The sequence below is a fragment of the Schistocerca piceifrons genome, chromosome 5 (assembly GCF_021461385.2).
Source record: "Schistocerca piceifrons isolate TAMUIC-IGC-003096 chromosome 5, iqSchPice1.1, whole genome shotgun sequence".
Classification (NCBI taxonomy): domain Eukaryota; kingdom Metazoa; phylum Arthropoda; class Insecta; order Orthoptera; family Acrididae; genus Schistocerca; species Schistocerca piceifrons.
Genome location: NC_060142.1, coordinates 49,080,496 through 49,106,400, shown reverse-complemented (window position 1 = coordinate 49,106,400; position 25,905 = coordinate 49,080,496). Strand labels below are relative to the sequence as shown.

Sequence of the window (25,905 nt, the reverse complement as noted above, 5' to 3'; positions counted from 1 at the left end):
GAACCAAACTACTGTCGCTGTATCGTCATTCATTCGACGTAAATTGTGTTTCATATTACAATGGACCAACTTTGTTCGATTTGGAGGTGCGGCCTAAAACTTTTCTCTCCCCTTGAATTTCGAGTCGCAAATTTCAGGTGCGGCTTAGATTCGGGAATTTTTTTTTTCCTTTATTTCGAGTCTCATTTTTCAGGTGCGGCTTAGATTCGAGTGCGGCTTAGATTCGAGTAAGTACGGTATTCGTTAGACTGTTGCCTGAAAACACATGCCACATCAGTGCTCTTGGAAGAGAGGTGATGCAATGACATGGCTCTGTTGTTGCACACGCGTAGTGATTTGCGAAGATGGAAAAAAATCGAGAGCCAAGCAGTGATTAAGTACTTCGTATAGAAAGGTATAAAAGAAAAGGACATTTACGCTGATTTCCAGAATATACTGGAGGACTCTGCTCCTTCATATTCAACTGTTGGCAAGTGCACAAACAAATTTAAATTTGGTTAGGAGAGCTTAGATGATGATCCACGCCGTGATCAGCCAAGATGTGTCACTACTCCAGAAAACATTGCAAAAGTGCACAAAATGGCCATGGAGGATCGCCGATTGAAAGTGCATGAATGATTGATTGATTGATAGATTAATTGAGAGAGTATGGGACCAAACAGCGAGGTCATCAGTCCCGCAATTCCAAAGTGGGTTACGTAAGAAAGAGGGTCTGCTACAAGTGGACTGATTCAACCAGAGGAGTACAATTATAAAAGAATGAACATTAAACACACACAGTAAAAACATAAAAGGTGAGACCAAATCTAAAAACCGGAAAAAAGGGGGGGGGCAGTCATGGGGTCACAGACCGTGAAGACTGCAAAAGGAGTCCCAACCACAACCAACCCGCCCCTGCTCCAAGACTAAATCGCGAACCTTATATCTGGGACTACTCAAGAGGACGTTGTTATCAGGAGAAAGAAAACTGGCATTTTACGGATCGGAGTGTGGAATGTCAGATCCCTTAATTGGGCAGGTAGGTTAGAAAATTTTAAACGGGAAATGGATACGTTAAAGTTAGATATAGTGGGAATTAGTGAAGTTCGGTGGCAGGAGGAACAAGACTTTTGGTCAGGTGATTACAGGGTTATAAATATAAAATCAAATAAGGGTAATGCAGGAGTAGGTTTAATAATAAATAAAAAAAATAGGAGTGTGGATAAGTTACTACAAACAGCATAGTGAATGCATTGTTGTGACCAAGATAGATACGAAGCCCACGCCTACTACAGTAGTACAAGTTTATATGCCAACTAGCTCTGCAGATGACGAAGAAATAGATGAACTGTATGATGAGATAAAAGAAATTATTCAGATAGTGAAGGGAGACGAAAATTTAATAGTCAACAGTGACTGGAATTCGATAGTAGGAAAAGGAAGAGAAGGAAACATAGTAGGTGAATATGGAATGGGGGTAAGGAATGAAAGAGGAAGCCGCCTGGTAGAATTTTGCACAGAGCATAACTTAACTTGTATACATGGAAGAAGCCTGGAGATACTAGAAGGTATCAGATAGGTTATATAATGGTAAGACAGAGCTTTAGGAACCAGGTTTTAAATTGTAAGACATTTCCAGGGGCAGATGTGGACTCTGACCATAATCTATTGGTTATGAACTGCAGATTAAAACTGTAGAAACTGCAAAAAGGTGGAAATTTAAGGAGATGGGACCTGGAAAACTGACCAGAGGTTGTACAGAGTTTCAGGGAGGGCATAAAGCAACAATTGACAGGAATGGGGGAAAGAAATACAATAGAAGAAGAATGGGTAGCTTTGAGGGATGAGGTAGTGAAGGCAGTAGAGGATCAAGCAGGTAAAAAAACGAGAGCTAATAGAAGTCCTTGGGTAACAGAAGAAATATTGAATAATTGATGAAAGGAGACAATATAAAACTGCAGTAAGTGAATCAGGCAAAACCAGTACAAACGTCTCAAAAATGAGAGCGACAGGAAGTGCTAAATGGTGAAGCAGGGATGGCTAGAGGACACATGTAAGGATGCAGTGGCTTATCTCACTAGGGGTAAGATAGATACTGCCTACGAACCACTTGTATGAATATCAAGAGCTCAGATGGAAACCCAGTTCTAAGCAAAGAAGGGAAAGCAGAAAGGTGGAAAGAGTATATAGAAGGTCTATACAAGGGCGATGTACTTGAGGACAATATTATGGAAATGGAAGAGAAGGTAGATGAAGACGAAATTGGAGATATGATACTGCGTGAAGAGTTTGAAAGAGCACTGAAAGACCTGAGTCGAAACAAGGCCCCGGGAGTAGACAACATTCCATTAGAACTACTGACAGCCTTGGGAGAGCCAGTCCTGACAAAACTCTACCATCTGATGAGCAAGATGTATGAGGCAGGCGAAATACCATCAGACTTCAAGAAGAATATAATAATTCCAATCCCAAAGAAAGCAGGTGTTGACAGATGTGAAAATTACCGAACTATCAGTTTAATAAATCACAGTTGCAAAATACTAACACGAATTCTTTACAGACAAATGGAAAACTGGTAGAAGCCAACCTCGGGGAAGATCAGTTTGGATTCTGTAGAAATGTTGCAACACGCGAGGCAATACTGACCCTATGACTTATCTTAGAAAATAGATTAAGGGAAGGCAAACCTATGTTTCTAGCATTTGTAGACTTGGAGAAAGCTTTTGACAATGTTGACTGGAATACTCTCTTTCAAATTCTGAAAGTGGCAGGGATAAAATACAGGGAGCAAAAGACTATTTATAATTTGTACAGAAACCAGATGGTAGTTATAAGAGTCAAGGGGCATGAAAGGGAAGCAGTGGTTGGTAAGGGAGTGAGACAGGGTTGTAGCCTCTCCTTGATGTTATTCAATCTGTATATTGAGCAAGCAGTAACGGAAACAAAAGAAAAATTCAGAGTAGGAATGAAAATCCATGGAGAAGAAATAAAAACTTTGAGGTTCAGTGATGACATTGTAATTCTGTCAGAGACAGCAAAGGACTTGGAAGAGCAGTTGAACGGAATGGACAGTGCCTTGAAAGGAGGATATAAGATGAACATCAACAAAAGCAAAACAAGGATAATGGAATGTGGTCTAATTAAGTCGGGTGATGCTGAGGGAATTAGATTAGGAAATGAGACACTTAAAGTTTTAAAGGAGTTTCGCTATTTGGGGAGCAAAATAACTGATGATGGTCGAAGTAGATAGGATATAAAATGTAGACTGGTAATGGCAAGGAAAGCGTTTCCGAAGATGAGAAATTAGTAAACATCGAGTACAGATTTAAGTGTTAGGAAGTCGTTTCTGAAAGTATTTGTATGGAGTGTAGCCATGTATGGAAGTGAAACATGGATGATAAATAGTTTGGACAAGAAGAGAATAAAAGCTTTCAAAATGTAGTGCTACAGAAGAATGTTGAATATTAGATGGGTAGATCACACAACTAATGAGGAGGTATTGAATAGAATCGGGGAGAAGAGGAGTTTGTGGCACTACTTGACTAGAAGAAGGGACTGGTTGGTAGGACATGTTCTGAGGCATCAAGGGATCACCAATTTAGCATTGGAGGGCAGCGTGGAGGGTAAAAATCATAGAGGGAGACCAAGAGATGAATACACTAAGCAGATTCAGAAGGATGTAGGTTGCAGTAGGTACTGGGAGATGAAGTGGCTTGCATAGGATAGAGTAGCATGGAGAGCTGCATCAAACCAGTCTCAGGGCTGAAGACCACAACAACAACAACAACAACAACAACAACATATCTGGAAATAAAAACCACTTTCACAGAGGAAACCGAGGACCAGGTCAGCCATCTGTAGATCATCTGCCAATATGAAATTTAAGGAAGCAGGAAAACTATACTTAGCACGAAGGGTCGAAAGAAGGGGACATGCCACCAATATGTGAGATATTATCAGACTGGCGCCACAACCAAATTGTGGGGGTGGGTCATTATGTAGGGGGAAACAATGGGTGAGCCGGGTATCGCCAATGCATAAACGGCATAAAACAGTGGACTCCTTCTGAGAGGGGCAGAAAGAAGTGCCTCTAACTGCAGTGGACTCCTTGATTGTGCAGAGTTTATTACTATGATCAGTAACACTCCAGATGGCATTCCACTGTTGGGCAAAGAAAGATTTGACGTAGATCTGCTTATCTGCAGCTGGAATCGTGAAAGGAAATGGGCAGTATCTTCTTCTCTAGCCAAACGGTCAGCCAATCCATTCCCTGGGATTCCCACATGACTTGGGACCCAGAGAAAGACGACTGAACCTGTGGCACTCTCAAGGGCAGAGAGAAGGTCATGGATGGCAGAGATCAAGGCGACACGAGAGTAGCATCAATCAATAGTCCGCAGGCTGCTCATGGAGTCAGAACAAATTAAAACACTATGGAGGGAGGCCTGAGAAACAGAAAGGCAGAAAAGAGGGGCCTGTGTATGTCTAGAAGCTCTGCTGTAAATACACTACATGACCCTGACAACAAATGGTGCTCAAAGCCAGTAGGAGACATGAAAGCGTATCCTACCTCATCAGTAGTCTTAGAACCATCAGTGTAAAAGATGGTGGCACCCTGGAACTCTGCAAGGATGGCACACAGAAGATGCTGGTAAACCACAGGAGCAACAGAGACCTTTAGGACCCTGGAAGAGATCGGTCCTAATCCATCCATCGTCTAGGCACCATCCGGGTGGGGGGGAGGGGGGGGGGGGGTATGGGAGGAAAGATACAGGGTGCAGTCCAGTGAGTGCAGATGGAAATTCCGGCAGAAGGTAGAACTGGCAATTCCACCTAGGGGTGGGTGTTAGGAGGGAGACGTCCCTCATTGGCGAAGAGCACAGGGTACACAGGATGGTGGTCACAGAATTGGCGAATGGCGACTGAGTAAGAAACAAGGAGTTGGCTATGTCTGATGTGTAGAGGGGGAATCCCTCCTTCTGTGAGGAGACTATCAACAAGATGCACCCCACAATGATGGTCAGGGTCACAGAGTTCCAAAGTGGAAGGAGTTGCTAAGCCATAAACCTGACTCCCATAATCGAGTCTGGACAAGATCAGAGCAAGGTAAAGATGGAGAAGAGTGGAACGGTCTACACCCCAAGATGTGTGAGCCAGGAGGCAAAGAGCATTTTAGCTTCTGCATGCATGTAGTCTTTAGGTGGAGAATGTGGGGTAGCCATGTCAGCTTGTTATCAAAAATAAGGCCCAAGAAACGGGACTGTGCTACAACATCGAGGTGCTGGTTGTCTAAATAAAGTTCTGGATCAGGGTGTACTGTGGATCGATGACAAAAATGCATAATCCACATTTTGGAGGGGAAAAACTGGAAGCCATTCATGGTGGCCCATGCAGAGGCCCGCCGGATGGTGCCTTGGAGCTCGCTCAGCTGACACCACCAAGTGGGAGCTGCACCAGATGCAAAAATCATCAACGTACAACACCAGGGTAACCAGAGGCCCAACAGAGGTCACAAGCCCATTTATGGCATTTTTTTTTTGAGGAAGAGTGTGACACTTAGTACAGAACCCTGTGGGGTACCAGTCTCCTCAATCTGAGGGGAGCTGAGTGAAGGGCCAGCTGGAACCTAGAAGAGCCGGTATGATAAAAACTCGCGGATAAAAATCGGAAAGGGACCACGGAAGCCCCAAGTCATGGAGGGTAACTAAAATGTGATGGCGCCTAGCCATGTCATACGCCTTATGTAGGTCAAAGAAAACTGTGACAATGTGCCAGCAGTGAGTAAAAGTCTGTCAGATGGCTGATTCCAATCAGAGTAAATGATCAGTTGGGGATCACCCTGCCCAGAAACCACACTGATACGGTGACAAAAGGCCCAGAGACTCGAGTACCCAACATAATCTGGAGTTGACCATCCTTTCCAGCACTTCACAAAGCACATTCGTAAGGTTAATGGGGCAGTAGCTGTCTAGAGTCATTGAGTTTTCTCGGGCTTAAGGTCGGGGTAACTATACTGTCCTGCCATTGTGACATAAAAGCACCGGTGAGCCAAATGTAATTGAAGACCCTGAGGAGCTGTTGCCTCTGGGGAATGTCCAAGAGTTGACTCATCTGACTGAGAATGGAATCTGGCCCTGTGGCTGTCTCTTGTGAAGAGCTAAGAGCCTGCACCAATTCCCATTCAGTGAAAGGTGCATTATAGGGCTCAACATGGTGTGGGATGAAATGGAGGGGGTCTGTTCAATTCTGTGTTTCTGCTGGAGAAAGGTACGAGGGTAGGAAGTGGACAACAATGCCATCACAAAGTGTGTCACAAGGTGTTCCCCGAGGACCAATGGATCAGTGCACAAAGCCCCTTGGAGGTTCAGACTCTGGACAGTTGACTGTTACTGGCGGCCCAGAATGCTACAGAGTTTTGACCAAACCTGCAATAAAGAGGCATACATCCCGAGGGAGGAAACATAGCGCTCCCAGCATTCCTTTTTACTCCGCTTAATAAGGTAACAAGCCTTAGCTCGGAGATACTTAAAAATGAGGAGGTTGGTCTGGGAGGGGTGTCACTTAAATTGCTCCAGCGCCCGTTGGTGGTCCTGGACAGCGACTGCTATGTCCTTGGTCCACCATGGTACCGGCCGATGATGAGGGGGCCCTGTGGATAGGGGGACAGCAGTGCCAGCAGCATGGAGAAGAGCGGCAGAGATGCCTTGCATGGCTACATCAATGGAATTCGAGAGGGATGTATCAAACCGGACAGCGGGCATGTATAAAGGCCAATTGGCCCTGCGGAATGCCCAATGAGGGGACCTGTCTGCCCTGAGGCAGCAGGGGAACGATAATGTCACTGGGAAGTGGTCACTGTCACAAAGGTCATCATGGGATGACCAATGTAGGGAAGGCACAAAGACAGGGGAGGAGGTCATGAGATCGATAGCAGAGAAGGTGCCATGAGCGGCACTGACGTGGGTAGGGCAACCATCGTCGAGGAGATACAAATAGAAGTCCGTGATAAGTTGTTCGATTAGGATACCCCGACCCATTGAAGTGACGCTCCCCCACAGTGGATGGTGGGCATTGAAATCCCTAAGGAGGAGAAACAGGGTCAGGAGTTGCTGGATTAAGGTAGATAGCGCATCATAATCAAGTAGCTGACCTGGAGCGAGGTAGACATTGCAAAGGGTGATTGCCAGAGTCGTTCACACACTAACCGCTATCACTTCCAAGATGGTACGTAGGGGAATCCAGTCACTAATGACATCGGAGCGAACCACAGTGCAGACCCACCAGATGCTATCCCAGGGCCAGCACAGTTTCAACAGAATGCCCAATAACCATAGAAAGTTGGAGAGTGGTCATCACGGAAATGTGTTTCTTGGAGAACAAGACAGAACACAGAATAAGAGGAGACAAGACGTTGCATTTCCATTAGATGATAATAGTATTTGTTGCAGTACAACTGGATGACCAAGGAGGAGGTCAGGTCACTTTGTCAGTAGTTGTCACCAACAAGGATGGGGTGACATTCATAAATAGGATGTCAGACTCGAGTTGCGAGAGGGGAGTTGGCACTGCCGGGGATTTATGTTTGTTCTTCTTCTCTTTCTGAGGTGGAGGAGGGCAGTACACAGGGGGAGTACAAGCATCTGCCAGATCCAGGACCGAAAGAGAGCAGGCGACCTTGGGGCGCACAGATAGTGCACCTAGTGACTAAGTGGTGGTGCGAGTCTTCTGGCCTGAGAGATACCAGAGAGAGGGTTCCTGGGAGAGAGCCTTATCACCAGCAGATGCCAAAGAAGGGGGGTACTACTTCCGCCGATGAGGGGTAGTGACCCCCTGATGGGAGGTAGTGGGAACTGCAGGGTAGGTGGAAGGGAGAGTGGGGCAGGGCTGGGGTAAGGACGAGGGAGGAGGAGGAAAGGAAATAACAGAGGCAAAAGTTGAAGACAGTGACACTGGATGGAGTCTCTTGTACTTTTGCCACACCTCAGCGCAAGACAGGCGATCCAGGGACTTTTATTCTAGTATCTTTATTTCTATCTTGTAAGCCGGGCAATCCAGCGAGCGAGAGGAGTGGCGGTCAGCACAGTTTACACACACAGGCGGCGGAACCCAAGGGCTTCCCTCATGGACTGGGTGGCCACAGTCACCACACAAAGGGTCTGCCATACAGCGAGAAGACATATGCCCAAAATGCAAGCAACGAAAGCACTGCATAGGTGGAGGGATGTACAGCTTCATGTCACATCTGTAGCACATAACCTTGACCTTCTCTGAGAGTATCCCCCTCGAAAGCCGGAATGAAGCCGCACTAGTATCGGTGTGGTTGTCTTTGCAACCCTTCTGCACATGTTGAACAAAATGAATGCCACGCCACTCCAGATTAGCCCAGAGTTCCTCATCAGTTTGCAGGATAAGGTCCCCACGAAAAATGACGCCCTGGACCATATCCAGAGATTGGTGAGGAGTGATAGACACTGGGACGTTGCCAAGACGATCACAGGCATGAAGAGCTGTGGATTGGGTGGCAGAAGAAGCTTTGATCAACAGGGAGCCTGACCACATCTTACTAATAGACTCCACTTCACCAAACTTGTCCTAGATATTTTCCACGAAAAACAATGGCTTTGTGGCGGTGAAAGTGTCCCCATCAATCCCTAGTACAGACAGTGAAATGGGGAAAGGGTTTCAGCCCAAGAAGGTGAGCCTGGCCTTCCTCCCATGGGGTAGCCAGATCATACGAGGCAACATTTATGGATCCTTCACCATTCAAAGAGATGGCCATGTGAGAACAGTCAGATTTCTGCAGCTTGATATGCTTCATGCACCAAGCATCCACCCACTCTGACCACAGCAAGGGCCGCCTGGCATGGCGGCCACTGCCGGAGTTCCAATGATCCCACAAGGCAAGCACCCACTCCTTGACCTACATGGGGAAGGAACAGCTCACATATCAGTAGTGTGATCCCTGTGTTGTGAGGTGGCTCAGCCATATGGGCACATAACAGCCCCAGCACACGGACTGGCTACATGTGCTGGTGACCCAGCAGGGTGGAAAGGGGCTACAGTGGGGAAGGGAGTGGGGAAGGGGGGGGGGGGAGAGGAATCCACACCGTAGATGTTAGGGAGGTAGTTCTTCCCTATAGGGCTCACACTAAAAACAGAAAATTTTGAAGTGGAGGTCAAATATCAAGTGGGGACGGAATGCCAAAAGGGTGAAAAAACAGGCAAAAGGCACAAAATTGCAACCAATACAGGAAACCAGGCGAATAGCCAGGTCAACATACATCAGAACACAGAGAGGGGCAGGAGGTGGCAATGGGAAACGAGTAGGGATAGGGAGGGAGGGGTAGGGAGAAGGAAACACAGCTAGCGAATGAAGAATGAGCTGCAATAGCTCGGGGCTCAATGTGCGCCACGCACGAACTCATGAAAGAACAGTGAGCCCCCGGGGGAGGGGTTGTGAGAGAGGGGGGATGGGGGGTGGGGGTGGGGGGGAATTGTGTGAAATTGCTCACGCTTGCCAGATGCCATCTGAAAGGGTGTATAAAATTTTAACTGAAGAATTAAAAATGAAAATAATATCTGCAAGATGGGTGCCACGACTCTTGACACACACCCGCACGCATGACTTCACCATTGCAAAATTACATGAACTAAGGTATGAATTGTTGCCACACCCACCTTATTCACCTGATATGGCTCCGTCAGACCTCCATCTCTTCCCAAAACTGAAAATTTTTCTTGGTGGACGAAGAGTCACTTCAAATGAAGAATTGATAGCCAGAGTTGTTACTATTTTGCAGGCCTGAAGGAAACTCGTTTTCAAAATTGGATCAAGGCACTGGAACATTGTTGGACCAAGTGCATTAATCTATAAGGAGACTACGTTGAAAAATAATAAAAGTTCAGTTACGTAAGTACTTTTTTTCTATCCCATTCTGGGAACTTTTCAAACCACCCTCGTATTTTGATTTTCTTTTCAACATTTTGCATTCCTTAAGCAGCTCAAGGTAAGACAGCTTTCAATGTCACCTCCAAAACTAACACACACACACTCTCTCTGCCCCCTCCCCTCCCCTCCCCTCCCCTCCCCCCCCCCCTCTCTCTCTCTCTCTCTCTCTCTCTCTCTCTCTCTCTCTCTCTCTCTCTCTGTGTGTGTGTGTGTGTGTGTGTGTGTGTGTGTGTGTGTGTGTGTGTGTGTGTGTGTGTGCGCGTGCGTGCGTGCGTGCGTGTGTGTGTGTGTGTGTGTGTGTGTGTGTGTGGGTGTGTGTGTGGGTGCGCGCGCGCACGTGTTCTTCCAACAAAAATAGTGATAATTCTTTTATCTTTGTGGTACAATTCACCTCATCCTGAGTATTTTCCCCAGGTTGAAGAAAAGTTCTAAGAGGGGTAAAAGGGAAAGTTCTCAAGCCCTTCTGAAATACCTCTCAGAAATGCCTTATTTTGAGACTTGTCTATGGAGACTGAAAAATAGTACTGTGATCAGTATGATCAATGTCATATGGAGGTATACAGGCATTTCATAAAACGAGAAATAATTTTTACTATACAATCCTTGTAATTTTAATGTTCTAATTTATTTGTAAATCAAACTGGATTAATTGCACTCGATAGGTTCCATAACCAATGGTCACAAGAGCTAATAACAATAATACGGCAATGTGCAGGAGCAGTAACATGCACTCATTTCACAGGAATAAAGACAGGGAGGTAAAAGCACTGGCACAAGTTTAAACTAGACTGCAAAACCTATTACCATGCACACAGATGTACAAAAAGTGAACAAAAATTTGGTAACAGACTTAGTCACTTTAATAAAAACTGTATTTATATATGGCTTCAAAAACTTATTTTTCAGTTATAACTTGGATGTACATAAACAAAATCAACGCACAACGTACTACAAGACATTCAAAATGAAATGAGGAATTTTTACTAAAACAAGCAATTTACATTTAAACTCACAACATATAGACGTAGAAATGCAGAAGGTGTAAAGTAGCTTGTCTTCAACAAAAACTTTGTAATAAACTTGGGTTACAGAAAGAGGAGAAGGAGCAGGAACAGAAATAGGTGGTAACTCTGCTAAAGTGTGATGCATAGTCATTTCACAATACTACATTTCACAGTGCAACTATGTTTTCTAACAAGTTGCATGAACATAAATGGAATATAATTCCAGACATTAAATAAAATTGGAATATATATTTAAAAACATTTATTTCCATTTAAAAAAATACAAAAGTAAGAGCAATTAAAGTGTAGAAGTGCAAAATAACAAAAACAGAAATGAAAATCAATGTTCTCAACAAAATCTATATGGTTCAAAACAAATTAAGCAAATGCAATTACAAACACTACGTAAGATGCTTTCACTGATGGATAAATATCTAGAAACTAGGGATGAAAAGATGTATCACATTTACAATGAGCCCTTACTCACCACTTTTCCCCAGTTAAATGGAAAGAAATACACAATATGTGATATGTCCAGGAAAATAAACAAACATGTCACTAGAAGACTGAACACTGTCACAAACATCATAAGGCGAAGCCGGCCAATTAAGGGAAGCATAAAGAGTCCCACTTTCACTGTACCCGAAGAACACAGGCAGGCAAGGCAAGCAACGGATGAAATCTGAAACAAGAAAGAAAAAATTCTGTGAGGCACATTGCTCTAGAACCTATCTTATAAGAGTGTAGTTAGACCTGACATCAGATGAAAAAAAGCTATTTTCTCAGATTGTCCATGCAATCAGGTGAGAAACTGATTTGGCTTATTACGGAAATATTTAACATTTAAAACAGAAATAATAAGCTTATACTAATTGTTTCAACAATTGTTAGAATTTTATTTATCTGATATCTTCTGTTGAGATTAATATGAAATTTGTAATATCAGATACAAAAGCACCAATTTCTAAGCATACACTGTGTAGTCAGAAGTCACAAGAACATGTTTAAGAACATTTTTATTGTATATCATTTTCGTTTTCAGTTGACATTATTTCATTGATTTATATACCTTTAATTTTGTTGATTTCAAGAAAGAGTGTGTGTGTGTGTGTGTGTGTGTGTGTGTGTGTGTGTGTGTGCGCGCGTGCGCGTGTGTGCATTGGGGTTTATGGGCGCTCAACATCAAGAAAGTGTGTTTAATTGATGGGCAATAGGCTACACGGTACCAGGAGGAAAAAAATTCAACATTTTCTGTTTGGAGAGGAAAAAAACCTGACATCAAATGATCTACAGAGTAATAAACTTTATGTATGGTTGGCATCTTAAACCACAAAAGTGCAATTTCCACTGATGTAATATTATGGATTTTATTTTATATTAGTACCACTTAATGAGCCACACTTTAAACTGAGAATAGGAGAATACTTGCACCATTGTTGGGATAATTACAATGTCGATTATACAAAAGTGGTAGTGTTAAATCACAAAATATTCATCACATATAGGAAGACTGGCAATTGACAAAGGAGGGTAAGGAAATGATGTAACAACTAAAGAATTGGAATTTCATACAAACTAGTGTTCATATTTATGGAAACTACTGCATTTTGTAGTTGAACATTTGAACTCCATGATCAATCTCAAAATTGGTCAACTAGAATTAAAGACAAATGCAGTGAACTATTTGTAAGTTCACTTTCCAATGACATTTACATTCCAGTGTAATGTTCAAATCTGAGTGTGTTATCAACATAAACATACAGAAAAATACAAACTGTGAAAGAACCACATTTACTTCTTTGCTTATTTGTTATGCCGAGTGTGAGCTGTGGAGCATTGGGAGGTTTCTAGAAGTCACTATACAGACCATCTGCCAACTGATTATTATTACTGCTCATGTTAGAAACTAAAATGTGTCTTATTAAAAATTTACATAATTCACATCTTATACTGCACAGTAAAACACTGCCTCACCAGTTGGCAAAGCCTGATCTATGTTCTGCTTAAAGCCGGAAGCTGGATGCCTAAATATGAAGCTTTGCAACATTTGGCAGAAGAGAATAACCACATTGGCACATCTGAATAGACTAAACATTAAAGTATGCATGAAACTTAAAAGAAAAATGTGTTGAAACATACTGAAAGACACAACGGGCCTGAACTCAAAATTAGTGAAAGAAGAGTAACACAGGGTTGCAAAAACTGGACTACATGAGCTATCAATAATCTTAATTACCTTAAATGACAACAACGCCATAAATACGAGCAGCTGATGTGAGGATGGTAATTCTTTAACTGGCCAATACAGCTAAGGAAGCAATGTAATAATTTCAGGTATGATAGTACATTTTGTTCCACACAGACTGGTAATCATTCTGACATAAGATACACAAGACTGTAGCAATCAATAGCTATTCTGTGCTTATTTTCTCAAGTCAGGTGGTGAATAATGTGGGTCATAACAAAAATATGGAAAAAAGCTTGTGGTGGGAGGCATCACATTTCATCAGTTAAAGTGGCAGTAAGTAAATAACAACAGAAACAAAAAACTGTATAAGCATTTGAAGACTTTTCAAATGTTTTTGTGCTGTATGAGATGAATCAGGACACAGACAGCTAATAGCGTAAATAATGAAGTAATGCCAAGTGACTGTATTAAGTCATTCAGTGTATGAAGAAATTAAACATATCCTGAGAATTAATAGCACTAAAGTTAGAGGAATAGTAAAATAAAAATAGGACACTTCATATTCATAAACCACAAATTTTTAAAGACTTGACATGAACAGCTTTGTGCGAGGAAAATCTTATCAGTGGATGCTGCGTCATATTACCGAAAATAAGAGGCTACACAGGCTAGATAGTGTCTATAAATGCTGCAAAATTTCCATTAAAGGACATTCTGCTGCACACAAGACTCTTCACTGGTGACACCAGGTGAAGTTATCACCACAACCAGAAACAAAATCAAATATTAGTCAGCTGTTTGGGCTTTTAGGTTATGGGAGTTCACTGTTTGAAAGTGCTAAGAACATACCATTTACACAATCTAATTTGTATATTTCTTAGATGTTTTATATGTCAGTTAATTTCCATCTCTCAATTGTTACATATACATATAGGTTAAGAGGGCAAGTAGTGCTGTCTACTGGCAGTATGGAAGGGCAATTAACTCTCAGCTGGATTACTGAGAGGCCATCTGTCAGTATGTATACCAGCATCATAGGGCTACTGAGAAGTCATCTGTCAGCATGTGTACCAACATCATACAGCCTCTAAAGCCATGGAGAAGAACAAAAAGAAAGGAATAACCATCAGAAGTGGCCTGTTTAGCTACAATTTTGTAGACAAATGAAATCACCATACATTGGATTAGTGGTTGCTAACTGAACGCTATGTAACATTTAAATAGTGTTGTACAACTGCTTTAGGAATATGTAATGCTGTTCGTATGCCTTAGCACAATAGTTAAGTAACCAAACCATATAAATAAATAACTCACCTATAAATATGATTTAGTTGCTGAGCCATAACTGTAGTGGAAGGCATTTTGGTAAGTCGTAGGTAGCTAGTTATTAGTGTCAAAGACTGAAGTCAGGAACCAGAAAAGGCTGTTGTGGCCTAACAATAGAGTTCAAGTTATCAACCCTGAGGTGTTGGCACAACAAAATACGGTTTACGATGAAGAAAGTCTGCCAACAGAGCAGCTGACAAGTTTCCCTACAATCTGTGGGTGGAATGCACCGAACACAGTAACAGAATGTGGAAAATTACACAGTGTAGCTCATACTCTCTCAATTTACAATGAGTAATAAGCTCTGACTTCTTCTGGGTTGGCTCTACAGGCCTTTAAGAACCTTGGCCTCCTGTATCACCTGCCTCCATTCTTCTCTGTCCATGACCTTCCTTCTCCAATTTCTTATTCCATTGCCTTTAGATCTTCTTCCGCATCGTCCAGCCGCCTTTTCCTGGGTCTACCTCTTCTCCTTCTCCCATCAGGTTTACCCATGAAAACTTTCTTGACAATCTGAGTTTCTGGCATTTTCTGTACATGTCCTGCCCATCTTATTCTTTCCTGCTTAATTTTAACAACAATATCCATCAGTCCAAAAAGTATTTGTAGTTCTACATTTGTCCTTACTCTCCAGCCATCTTCCTCTCTCACTGCTCCAAAAATCCTTCCCAGTATCTTATCTTTCCCATCTCAATAACCAGTTCTACTCCTTTAATGTCAATACCCAGCCTTCTGATCCATATATTACTATAGGTCTTAATATGGTCATGTATATTTCGATTTTTGTATTCCTACTAAAATTCCTGGAATTAAATACATTCTGCAAGGCAAAATAGCAACGATTTCCACTGGCTATCCTTTCTTGAATTTCTACTGCTACTTTATTGTTCTCCATTATTACAGAACCTAAATATTTAAATGTTTTCACTCTTTCATATTCTTTCCCATTCATTACTATTGAATTCTTTTTTCCATTTATATTGGGCTCCCCCCTCACCATATACCTTGTTTTGTTTATGTTTACTTCTAAACCTACTTCTCTTGCTGCTTCCTATAACGTATCCTTTAGTGCCCTTACATTCCTTGCCATTAATGCTACATCATCTGCATATGCTACCACTTGAACTTGTTGATTAAGTATTGTTCCTCCTGGGTTTATCAGCATTTGCCACATCACCTTTCCTAAAACTAAATTAAATAGCATTGTAGAGATCACATCTCCCTGTCGTAGCCCTCTCTGTACTTTGAATTCACCAGACAGTTCTTGCTCTATTCTTACTTTACACACTGTTGCTTTCATTGTCATTTCTGTTAAATTGACCAGTTTTAGTGGGATTCTAAATTCTTTCATGATCTGTATAATTTTCTTCCTGTGTAGGCTGTCGTACGCATGCTTAAAATCAATGTACAACTGATGTAGTTGCTTGTCATACTCATAAAACTTCTCTAGCACTTGTCTTAATAAAAATATCTGATCCATTGTGGATCTGTTCCTCCTAAATCCAGTCTGATAGTCTCCCAATATCCCTTCTATCATCCCTTCAAATCTGGAGGCTAAAATTTTACTAAATATCTTATGTTAGTTACGTCCAAGAGAGTGATTCCACAATAATTGCTACATTCTGAGTTGTCACCTTTCTTATGTAACGCGCAGATAATTCCCATGTTCCAATCCTTAGGCATTACCTCCTTTATCCATATTTCCTTTATCAATTCATGGACTGCCTCCTCCATTTTCTTTCCCCCATATTTTAATAATTCGGCCCCTAAGCTGTTTTCTCCTGCTGCTTTATTATTTTTTAGGCTCTTGATAGTATTCTTCACTTCCTCTAGCTCGTGTACTACTTCCTCTTCCCAATCCTCTACATCTAACTGATTCCAATTCCGAGTCCTGTTCTCTTTCATTCTCAATCATGATTCCTTCTTCTTGATCCCCTTCTTTACCGTTAAGCAGTTCGGTAAAATACTTTTGCCACCTTTCTAGGACTTTGCTTTGATTTCCAATTAGATTTCCGTCCTTATCCTTATAGAAAACTGCTCGAGGCTGGAAACCTTTCTTCAAATCTCTTGTTCTTTCATTGAACCTTCTGATCTCTTTATTAGTCTCCCATCTCGTCCAGCTGTTCTATCCTTCTCCTTTCATGCTCTCTCTTCTTTACCCTACAAAGCTTATCCACTCTTTTCCTCTTTTCTGCTGCTAACCTCGTGTTCCTTTGCAACATTCTACATCTTGCTTCATTTCTCTCGTGTATTGCCATTATGCATTCCTCGTCAAACCACTTTATCACCCTTCTGCATTGCTCTCTCCACAGTATCTCTTCTGCAGCTACGTTAATGACAGTTTTCAACAACTCCCGTTTAGTTTCCACATTATCTTCATTCCCTGTGTTTCTCACTGCTTCCAATATCTCTCCTAGTTTCTTCCTATATTTCCTTGGTCTGGAGTCTTTGTATATTATGTTTCATTCTTATCTTATTTCTTTGGTTTCTTACCAAATCTATCTTCTGCCTATATCTAATTCGTACTAAGTAGGGGTCTGTGTCTCCCTCTGCAGCTGCTAACTTCCATAATATCTTATGCATGCCTTTTGTCTATGAGCACGTGGTCTATTTGGTTTCTTGTGTTTCCATCTGGCGATACCCATGTACATTTCTTAATATCTTTCGTTGGGTGATAGGTGCTTTTTATTATCATGTTCTTCCCACTGGCGAAGTCTATCAGTCTGAGCCCATTTTATTACTGTCGTCGTGTAGGCTTTCCTTTCCTATTATACTTCTATGTACCTCTTCTTTCCATATTTTTGCATTTAGGTCTCCAAGTATTATTTTCACATAATGCCTTTCAATTTTACCTACTTCTTCTTCCAATTTGGCATAAATATATCCTTTGCATCTTCATCTGCCTCCTCTGTAGGGGTGTAGACATTCATTATTGTAATGTTAAAAAATTTTGTCCTTATCCTTAAAGAACACATTCTGTCACTTATTGCCATAAAACCAATTACATTAGCCTTTACAGGCCTATGCAGAAGGAAACCAGTGCCATAAAGGACTGTATCTCCACCACTATACATCATTAAATGTTCCCCCGACACTATCATTACTTGCCCTTTCCGTCTAGTTTCTTGTATTGCTGCTTTTTCACTTGATACTTATCTAGTTCAATCCCAATTTCTCGTAGCCTGCCAGGTCTCTTGAGTGTCCTCATGTTCCAGGTGGCTATCCGAATATCCATGTTCCTTCTCTTTAACCATTTTCCTTGCCGGGTCATCAACAAGCAATCCTTTCCGTTCTGAGGCATGTTTATAGTATCCGCAACAGCACTTTTTTCCGGGGTGGGGTTGTTAGCCTCACACCCAACCCCCAACTTGGAGGACCTGGACTTTTTAGGGCTTACTCCCCTAGGAGGGTTGGCTTCCCTATGTCCATAGATAAGCTCTGACTAATTAAAGCAATATTATTTTAATCTGAAGAAACATGGTAAATAAGACTTCTCCATCCATGTCTGTAATACCAACAACATAGGCAATCACTGGAAACTATTTGTCTGTACACTACAATCCAGTTTTCCATATTTGATACTATATATTTCACAAGTCCTGGGTGTATCCATTTCAATACTGCACAATTCATTATTGTTCAAATGTGCTGTGATTAATGTTCTGACAGAAGACTAAGTAAAACATCATGGAACTGCAAATAAAAGAACTGTTTACAATTGTTAGATGACATCACATAGCAATGTCATTGACTACCGAGAACAGAAAAACACATGAAATAATCAGAGTAAATGAATACAGGCAATATCTCACTCTTCAGGAAACATTCCACATACAAAATACATTACCACATGATAAGGACCTACAGGTAGACATGGAAACCAGGCAATTAGCAAATCATATTGAAAAGATACTACGAAGCATCACAGAAGCCTCTTTCCATCTCCTCTCCCTCAATCCAATAAACCCTGTAAATGTTCATGTGTACACTCAATAATGACACCATAATATAGTGTATTTCACCAATGAACCAAATATCCAACTCTTCAAAGACAGTATGGTGAAGTGAATGCAAAAGTAATGAGGAAGTCAGTATGAAACAGAGAGAAATATGAAGCGGACCACTTGGCCTGGCATAGGTTAAAATAGATGAAGATATACAGATTTTACAGTAAATAAAAGCAAGTTGTCATTAATTCTTTTTACATTTCCAAAAATACACACCCCGTAATAGAAACGCTTTTTATTAGTAGCACAGAAATAATTTTAACACACAAAATGTTTTCTACAAGAAAGGTGTAGCTTCCTAATACAAAGAAAAATGTACCCACTACTTGCTCCCTAAAACATGCCATTGCTGTGTTGTGCCCAACAGTACCTTCAAATTTGCACCCAATTTGAGATGTTAGGCAATTGATGGCACTCACTAGCCTCTCCCTGGGACTCGAGGTTCATTAAGAACACACTAACATTGTGCATTTTCTAGTACTACCAAGCATACACACATACAAGGGTGGTTTGAAAAGTTCTTAGAATCACCATGAAAGGTCAGCGATAGCACGAGTTGTTCACATGATATTCACTGGACAGTTGCCTGAAAACACGTGCCACATCAGTGCTCTTGGAAGAGAACTGCGGCGGTGACATGGCTCTGCTGTTGTACCCACATAGTGATTTGCAAAGACGAGGAGAAAAAAATCAAGATTTGAGCATTGATTAAGTACTTCGTACAGAAAGGTATGAAAGAAAAGGACACTCAAGCTGATTTCCAGAACACACTGGGGGGTCTCTGCTCCTTCATAATCAACTGTTGCCAAGTAGACAAATGAATTTAAATTTGGTCGGGAGAGCTTAGATGATGATCCACACAATGATCAGCCAAGACCCGTCACCACTCCTGAAATAATTGCAAAAATGCACAAAATGGTCATGGAGGATGGCCGATTGAAAGTGGGTGAAATTGCTCACACTTGCCAGATGTCATCTGAAAGGATGTGTAACATTTTAATTGAAGAATTAGAAATGAAAAAATCTGCAAGATGGGTGCCATGACTCTTGACGCACGCACGCATGCACACGTGCCGTCGTCATGACAAAACTACACGAACTAAGATATGAATTGTTGCCACACCCGCCTTATTCACCTGATATGGCTCTGTCTGACTTCCATCTCTACCCAAAACTGAAAATTTTTCTTGGTGGATGAAGATTCACTTCAAATGAAGAATTGAGAGCCAGAGCTGGTAACTATTTTGCAGGCCTGGAGGAAACTCATTTTCGAGATGGGATCAAGGCACCGGAACATCATTTGACCAATTGCATTAATCTACAAGGAGACTACATTGAAAAATAAAAAAAGTTTCAGCGATGTAAGTACTTTTTTCTATTCCATTCCAAGAACTTTTCAAACTACCCTCGTATATAGCAGAAGGAATGTTAAGTATGTGAGTAACATTATATCCAATACCGGCGAAAAAATACAGTAAGAAAGGCAGACAACACAGAACTGTAAAATAACTTGATATTATATAGCACAGAGAAACACAACAGAAGAGAGGGAAAGGGACAAGCAATTACCCAAACATACGGTAAAAATAAAGAAACACACAGCAAATGGAAAAAAAACACAAGAGGAAAGATAACAGGGTAGCAAACCACTGAAAGTGTTTTGGTACAAGGCAAATAAACTGATACAAATGAGGAAAAAAAAATTCTACGTAGCTGGTCCTTGCTTTGGGTTGCCATCAGAAACCATATCACAGATGTGGAAAAAGAAAACTACGGACAATGGAGTCCAATCATCCTTTATGAATATAAAAGGTGTGTCAGAAAACTGCACACATACTTTGAACTTTCACAGAAAATTTATTTTCCCACCTACATGGTTCAATTTCTAAGACAAAGTAATACTATGTTTCTTCAACAGATGGTACCAGAATTGTCTGTCTAGTTGCGCAATCCAGTTAGTACACTGAAAGTAATATTGACAAGGCAGGCATGCATTTGAGCTTCAAGTTTACTGGTACTCTTAGTTTGAGAATGTTGCTGTGTCTCAGACAGTGGAGAAGTGAGTATAGGACTAATTCACCATCAAGGTTAGTAATTTCACCTCTACAAGACAAATTCGAGTTTCATCGAACACTGTGTGATGTGAATAAAGGCCAACTGGACAACATCACACAGCTACAAGTAACGAATTCTTAGTTTACATCTACATCTACATCTACATGGTTACTCTGCAATTCACACTTAAGTGCCTGACAGAGGGTTCATCAAACCATTTTCATACTACTTCTCTACCCTTCCACTCTCGAATGGTGCATGGGAAAAAGTAACACCTAAATCTTTCCGTCCGAGCTCTGCTTTCTCTTATTTTATTACGATGACCATTTCTCCCTAAGTAGGTGGGTGTCAACAAAATATTTTCGCATTTGGAGGAGAAAGTTGGTGATTGAAATTTCGTAAATAGTTCTTGCCGCAAAGAAAACCGCCTTTGTTTCAGTGACTGCCATTCCAACTCGCGTATCATATCAGTGACACTCTCACTCAAGAATTTTAATACTTTGACATGTCCTATATTACACGTACATTTACTGTACACGATGTAATCTTACAGGATCAAATAAAATTCAATTCACTCTTATCGCGCGATAACATGAAACGAGCTGCCCTTCTTTGCACTTTTTCGATGTGCTCCGTCAATCCTAGCTGGTAAGGATCCCGTACCATGCAGCAATATTTCAGCAGAGGATGGACAAGTGTATTGTAGGCTGTCTCTTTAGAGTGTTTGTCGCATCTTCTAAGTGTTCTGTCAACAAAGTGCAGTCTTTGTTTCGCCTTCCCCACAATATTATCTATGTGGTCTTTCGAATTTAAGCGGCTTGTAATTGTAATTCCTAGGTATTTAGTCGAACTGACAGCCATTAGATTTGTCCGATTTATCGTATACCCAAAATTTATCAGATTTCTTTTAGTACCCATGTGGATGACCTCGCACTTTTCTTTGTGTAGTGCCAATTGCCGCTTTTTGCACCATACAGAAATTCTATCTAGATCATTTTGTAATTGGAATTGATCGTCTGATGATTTTACTAGACGGTAAATTACAGCATCATCTGCAAACAATATAAGGGGGCTGCTCAGATTATCACTTAGATCATTTATGTAAATCAGGAACAGCAGAGGCCTCTGACACTGCCTTGCAGAATGCCAGATATCACTTCTGTTCCACACAATGATTTACCATCTATCACTACGAACTGTGACCTCTCCGAGAGAAAATCACGAATCCTGTCACACAACTGAGACAATACTCCATATGCACACAATTTGATTAATAGTCATTTGTGAGGAACGGTATCAAAAGCCTTCTGGAAATCTAGGAATATGGAATCGATCTGAGATCTCTTGTCGACAGCAATCATTACTTCATGGGAACAAAGAGCTAGCTGTTGCACAAGAACGATATTTTCTGAATACATGTTGATTATGTATCAATAAGTCATTTTCTTCAAGGTGGTTCATAATGTTCAAGTACAGTATATGATCCAAAATCCTACTCCAAATTAAGGTCAGTGATATGGGTCTGTAATTCAATAGGTTAATCCTATTTCCTTTCTTGAATATTGGTGTGACCTGTGCTACTTTCCAGTCTTTAGGAACAGACCTTTCGTCAAGTGAGCAGTTGTATATGATTGCTAAGAAAGGCGCTATTGTGTCTGCATACTCTGAAAGGATCCTGACTGGTATACCATCTGGACCGGAAGACTTGGCTTTCTTAAGTTGTTTCGCAACACCTAAGGTATGTACTTTTATGTCACTCATGCTAACAGCTGTTCTGGTTTCGAATTCTGGAATATTTACTACTTCTTCTTTTGTGAAGGAATTACGGAAAACTGTATTTAGTAACTCCACTTTAGTGACACCATCATCGGTAACATTTCCATCGCTATCGCGCAGTGACGGTATTGACTGTTTTTTGCCACTGGTGTACTTTACATACTACCAAAATCTCTTTGGGTTTTATACCATATTTTGAGACAATGTTTCATTGTGGAAACTATAAAAAGCATCTCACATTGACACCCACACTAAATTTCAAACTTCTGTGAAACTTAGCCAGTGTTGAGGATTTTGCATTCTTCTGAATCTGGCATGCTTTTTTCGTTGCTTCTGTAACAGTGTTCTGACGTGTTTTGAGTTAGAACTGTTTCAGAGTTTACCAAATAAATCTTCATGACAAGGGTCATGTGAGAGTGATGTAGATGCTAACAGTGTGCTATGTATTTTGAAGAAATGTTAAGTGTGTGTGTGTACTTTCCAAGGCTGGTATGAATAGGTTAGTGATGACATCCCAGATCAATGGATACAATTTTATGAATGGGTTCAGGAGATGGTTACAGTTGAACCGGTTGTTTGTAATTGCTTTAGGGCACAAAACAGCTGAGGTGGCAAATACCCAAGTCTTAACTTAAAATAGTCAATTACCTAACGCATTTGAAGTTGAGAATACTTTGAGCCTAATCGACTGGAGAAGAGGGATAGCTAAAAATGATCAAATACCTTTTGAGGAAGTTGCGCAAATGGTTAAAATTAAATTTCTTTCACCATATTACTACAACAAATAAAAAAGTAAAACACAATCTAGAGCTTGTGCTGTACCTGCTAAAATTCTGATACTTCAGATGGCAAACATACATTAAAACATAAATGGTTATAAAATCGGTAGTGGGTCAGAAAATGGTGATCTGTCAATGGTTGGTTGCAATAACCACAGAGTGGTGTGGGGTCTCCAATTAACAAATGACAGTGACTGAAACGACAGTGCCCAATACGCAGCCTAGCTACAAGTGTCTCCTCATGACGAAAGGGGAGAGAGGAAGTTGTCCAAGCCACTGGGAGGTGTTTAATTTTCTGCAGTTTGTTCCAATATGCAGAAGACCAGTGTTCATGCCAGAGTGACACCATGTTCCTACATGTGGCAACACAGAGATCACCTGAAGGGACAGAATAGCTAAAAGGCCTAGGCAGTCAGACTTCAGCCTTGGCAGCAGCATCAGCAGCTTCATTCCCAAACAATTTACGTGACCAGTGACCCACGTTGGCGAGTGGCAGCATTCTTGGATTTGTTTGACTAAGGGGTGGTATGTATAAAGCACACAGAGGTTCTGAAGGGCACTAAGTGAATCAGAAGATAATACACAATTGAGAAGCCTGTGTCATCAGATGTACTGGGTGACCTGATAAGAGGATAGAAAGCTCTGCAGTAAAAATCAAGCACTGTTCTAGAAACCAGTATTTAAATTTTTTGTTGCCAATGACAAAGGTGCATTGAACTCCATGGCCGGCCTTAAGAATCATCAGTGTAGACGAAGATGCTGCCTCCAAGTTGTGTGCAAAGTTCAAGAAGCTTACAGTGATAGGTTGAATCTAGAGTGGTGTCCTTGGGAAGGGAACTAAGATGAATGCGGACCTCTGTACGAAGCCAAGACGGCGAAGGGCTCTCACCCATCAGGAACATGGCAAGTAACAATGTTTAAGCTTCCGAAGAAGTATACGAAAGTTAACTCCTGGAGGCAACAAAGAAGTTGCACTTAGCCCGTACTGGCAGTCAAGGAAGTCATTAAAAAAGGGACGCACAGGATGGGTGGTTTGGCACAGAGGATAGACAGCATGCACATCTGCTGAGGATAGCTTCATGCCAGTATGACACCAGTAGTTTGGCAACATCTGCATAGAGACTCATAACCTGGCTAGTGTAGAAAGTTCTATTGGACAGACATATGACTCAATGGTAGACTTGCCAGTATGACACCAGTAGTTTGGCAACATCTGCATAGACTCTCATAACCTGGCTAGTGTAGAAAGTTCTAGTGGACAGACATATGACTCAATGGTAGACTGTGTTGAGATGGCGGAAAATAGACGGTTGTGCAGATGAGTAAATGAGACACCCATAGTCCATTTTTGATCAGACAAGGGAGTGGTATAAGTGGAGGAGGATTTTCCCATCTGCTCCCCATGCAGCACCATTTAAAACACATTGGATATTTAGAGATCAGGTGTAGTGTGCTGCCAGATAAGATATGTGGGAGGCCAAACAGAGTTTCCTCTCGAGCCTGAGCCCCATGAAGTTTGTGGTTTTGACAAATGGAAGAGCAACAGAACCAACATTTTAAGGCAGTGGAAGAAATTCCTTACGCCACCAGAAATTCAGACAGACAGTTTTTTCAGTGTAAAAGTAGAAGCTTTTGTCAATGCACCATAAGTAAAGACAATCAAGATATCGCTGAAGTTATTGGTCAAGTAAATAGGTCCATTGAGAGTTGCAGTAGATCACAAAGTCATCGATAAAAAGAGAGCCTGAGATACTTGGCAGGAGATATTCCATGACAGGGTTAATTACTATGCCAAATAGAACTATGCTCAACATGGAGCCCTGAGGCACCCTGTTCTCCTGAAGAAAGGTGTTCGATAAAGTGAACCCACACATAATACCTTGAAAACATGGTAGTTTAAAAACTCCCACACAAAGTGGGGCAGGCGGCCTCAAAAGCCTCACGTGTCCATTGTACAGAGGATTCCTGGCCTCCAGTGGGTATCATAAGCCTTCTCCAAATCAAAAAACACAGCTACGAACTGACATTTCCACTGAAAATTGTTCATAGTATGGGTTGACAGGGTGATGAGACGATCAACTGCAGAGCGGTTCTTACAAAATCCACATTGTGCATTTGTTAGCAAAGTCTAAGACTCAAGCCACCATACCTTCCAGACACTTCTGGTGAAGGAAATTGGGTGATATCTGTATGGAAGATGTTTGTCCTTACCAAGCTTTGGTATGGGGATTACAGTGGCTTTATTCCAACATCTCAGAAACGCGCTGTCTGTCCAGATGCGATAATACATATGAAGGAGAAAGTGCTTGCTATCAAGAGATAGATGCTGCAACATCTGAATATAAGTATTGTCTGGTCCTCGAGTGGAGGATTGTGATAATGTGAGAGCATGTTCGAACACCCTCATAGTAAAACAGTATTGTAGCATTTGTGATTCTGAGAGAGGAAGGATATCTCCCAAGCCTCCTCCGCTTGTTTCTGGGATAGGAAAGCGGGATGGTAATGGGTGGGGCTTGAGATCTCTGCGAAGTATAGATCCAAGGTGTTGGAAATATCAATAGGATCCACAGTGACATTGTTCGCTACAGTCAGGCCAGGAATCAGAAGATGTACCTTGTTTCCAGAAATCCAATGTAGGTTACCCCAAACAACAGAAGAGAATAAAACTACTGAAAGAATTAGTAAGAGAAATTCAACTACCGTATTTACTCGAATCTAAGCCACACTTTTTTTCCGGTTTTTGTAATCCAAAAAACTACCTGCGGCTTAGAATCGAGTGCAAAGTAGGCGGAAGTTCTGAAAAATGTTGGTAGGTGCTGCCACAACTAACTTTTGCAGTCGA

The 25,905-nt window shown here is 41.5% G+C and overlaps 1 protein-coding gene across 1 annotated transcript in view; it reads right to left on the bottom strand.

Moving 5' to 3' along the window:
* LOC124797881 overlaps nt 1–25,905 on the bottom strand; it is a 134,804-nt gene that overhangs the window by 68,927 nt on the left and 39,972 nt on the right. The window contains exon 5 of the mRNA XM_047260978.1: nt 11,420–11,614. Within this exon, the coding sequence (XP_047116934.1) occupies nt 11,420–11,614 (195 nt within the window). The remainder of the gene's footprint in view (nt 1–11,419; nt 11,615–25,905) is intronic.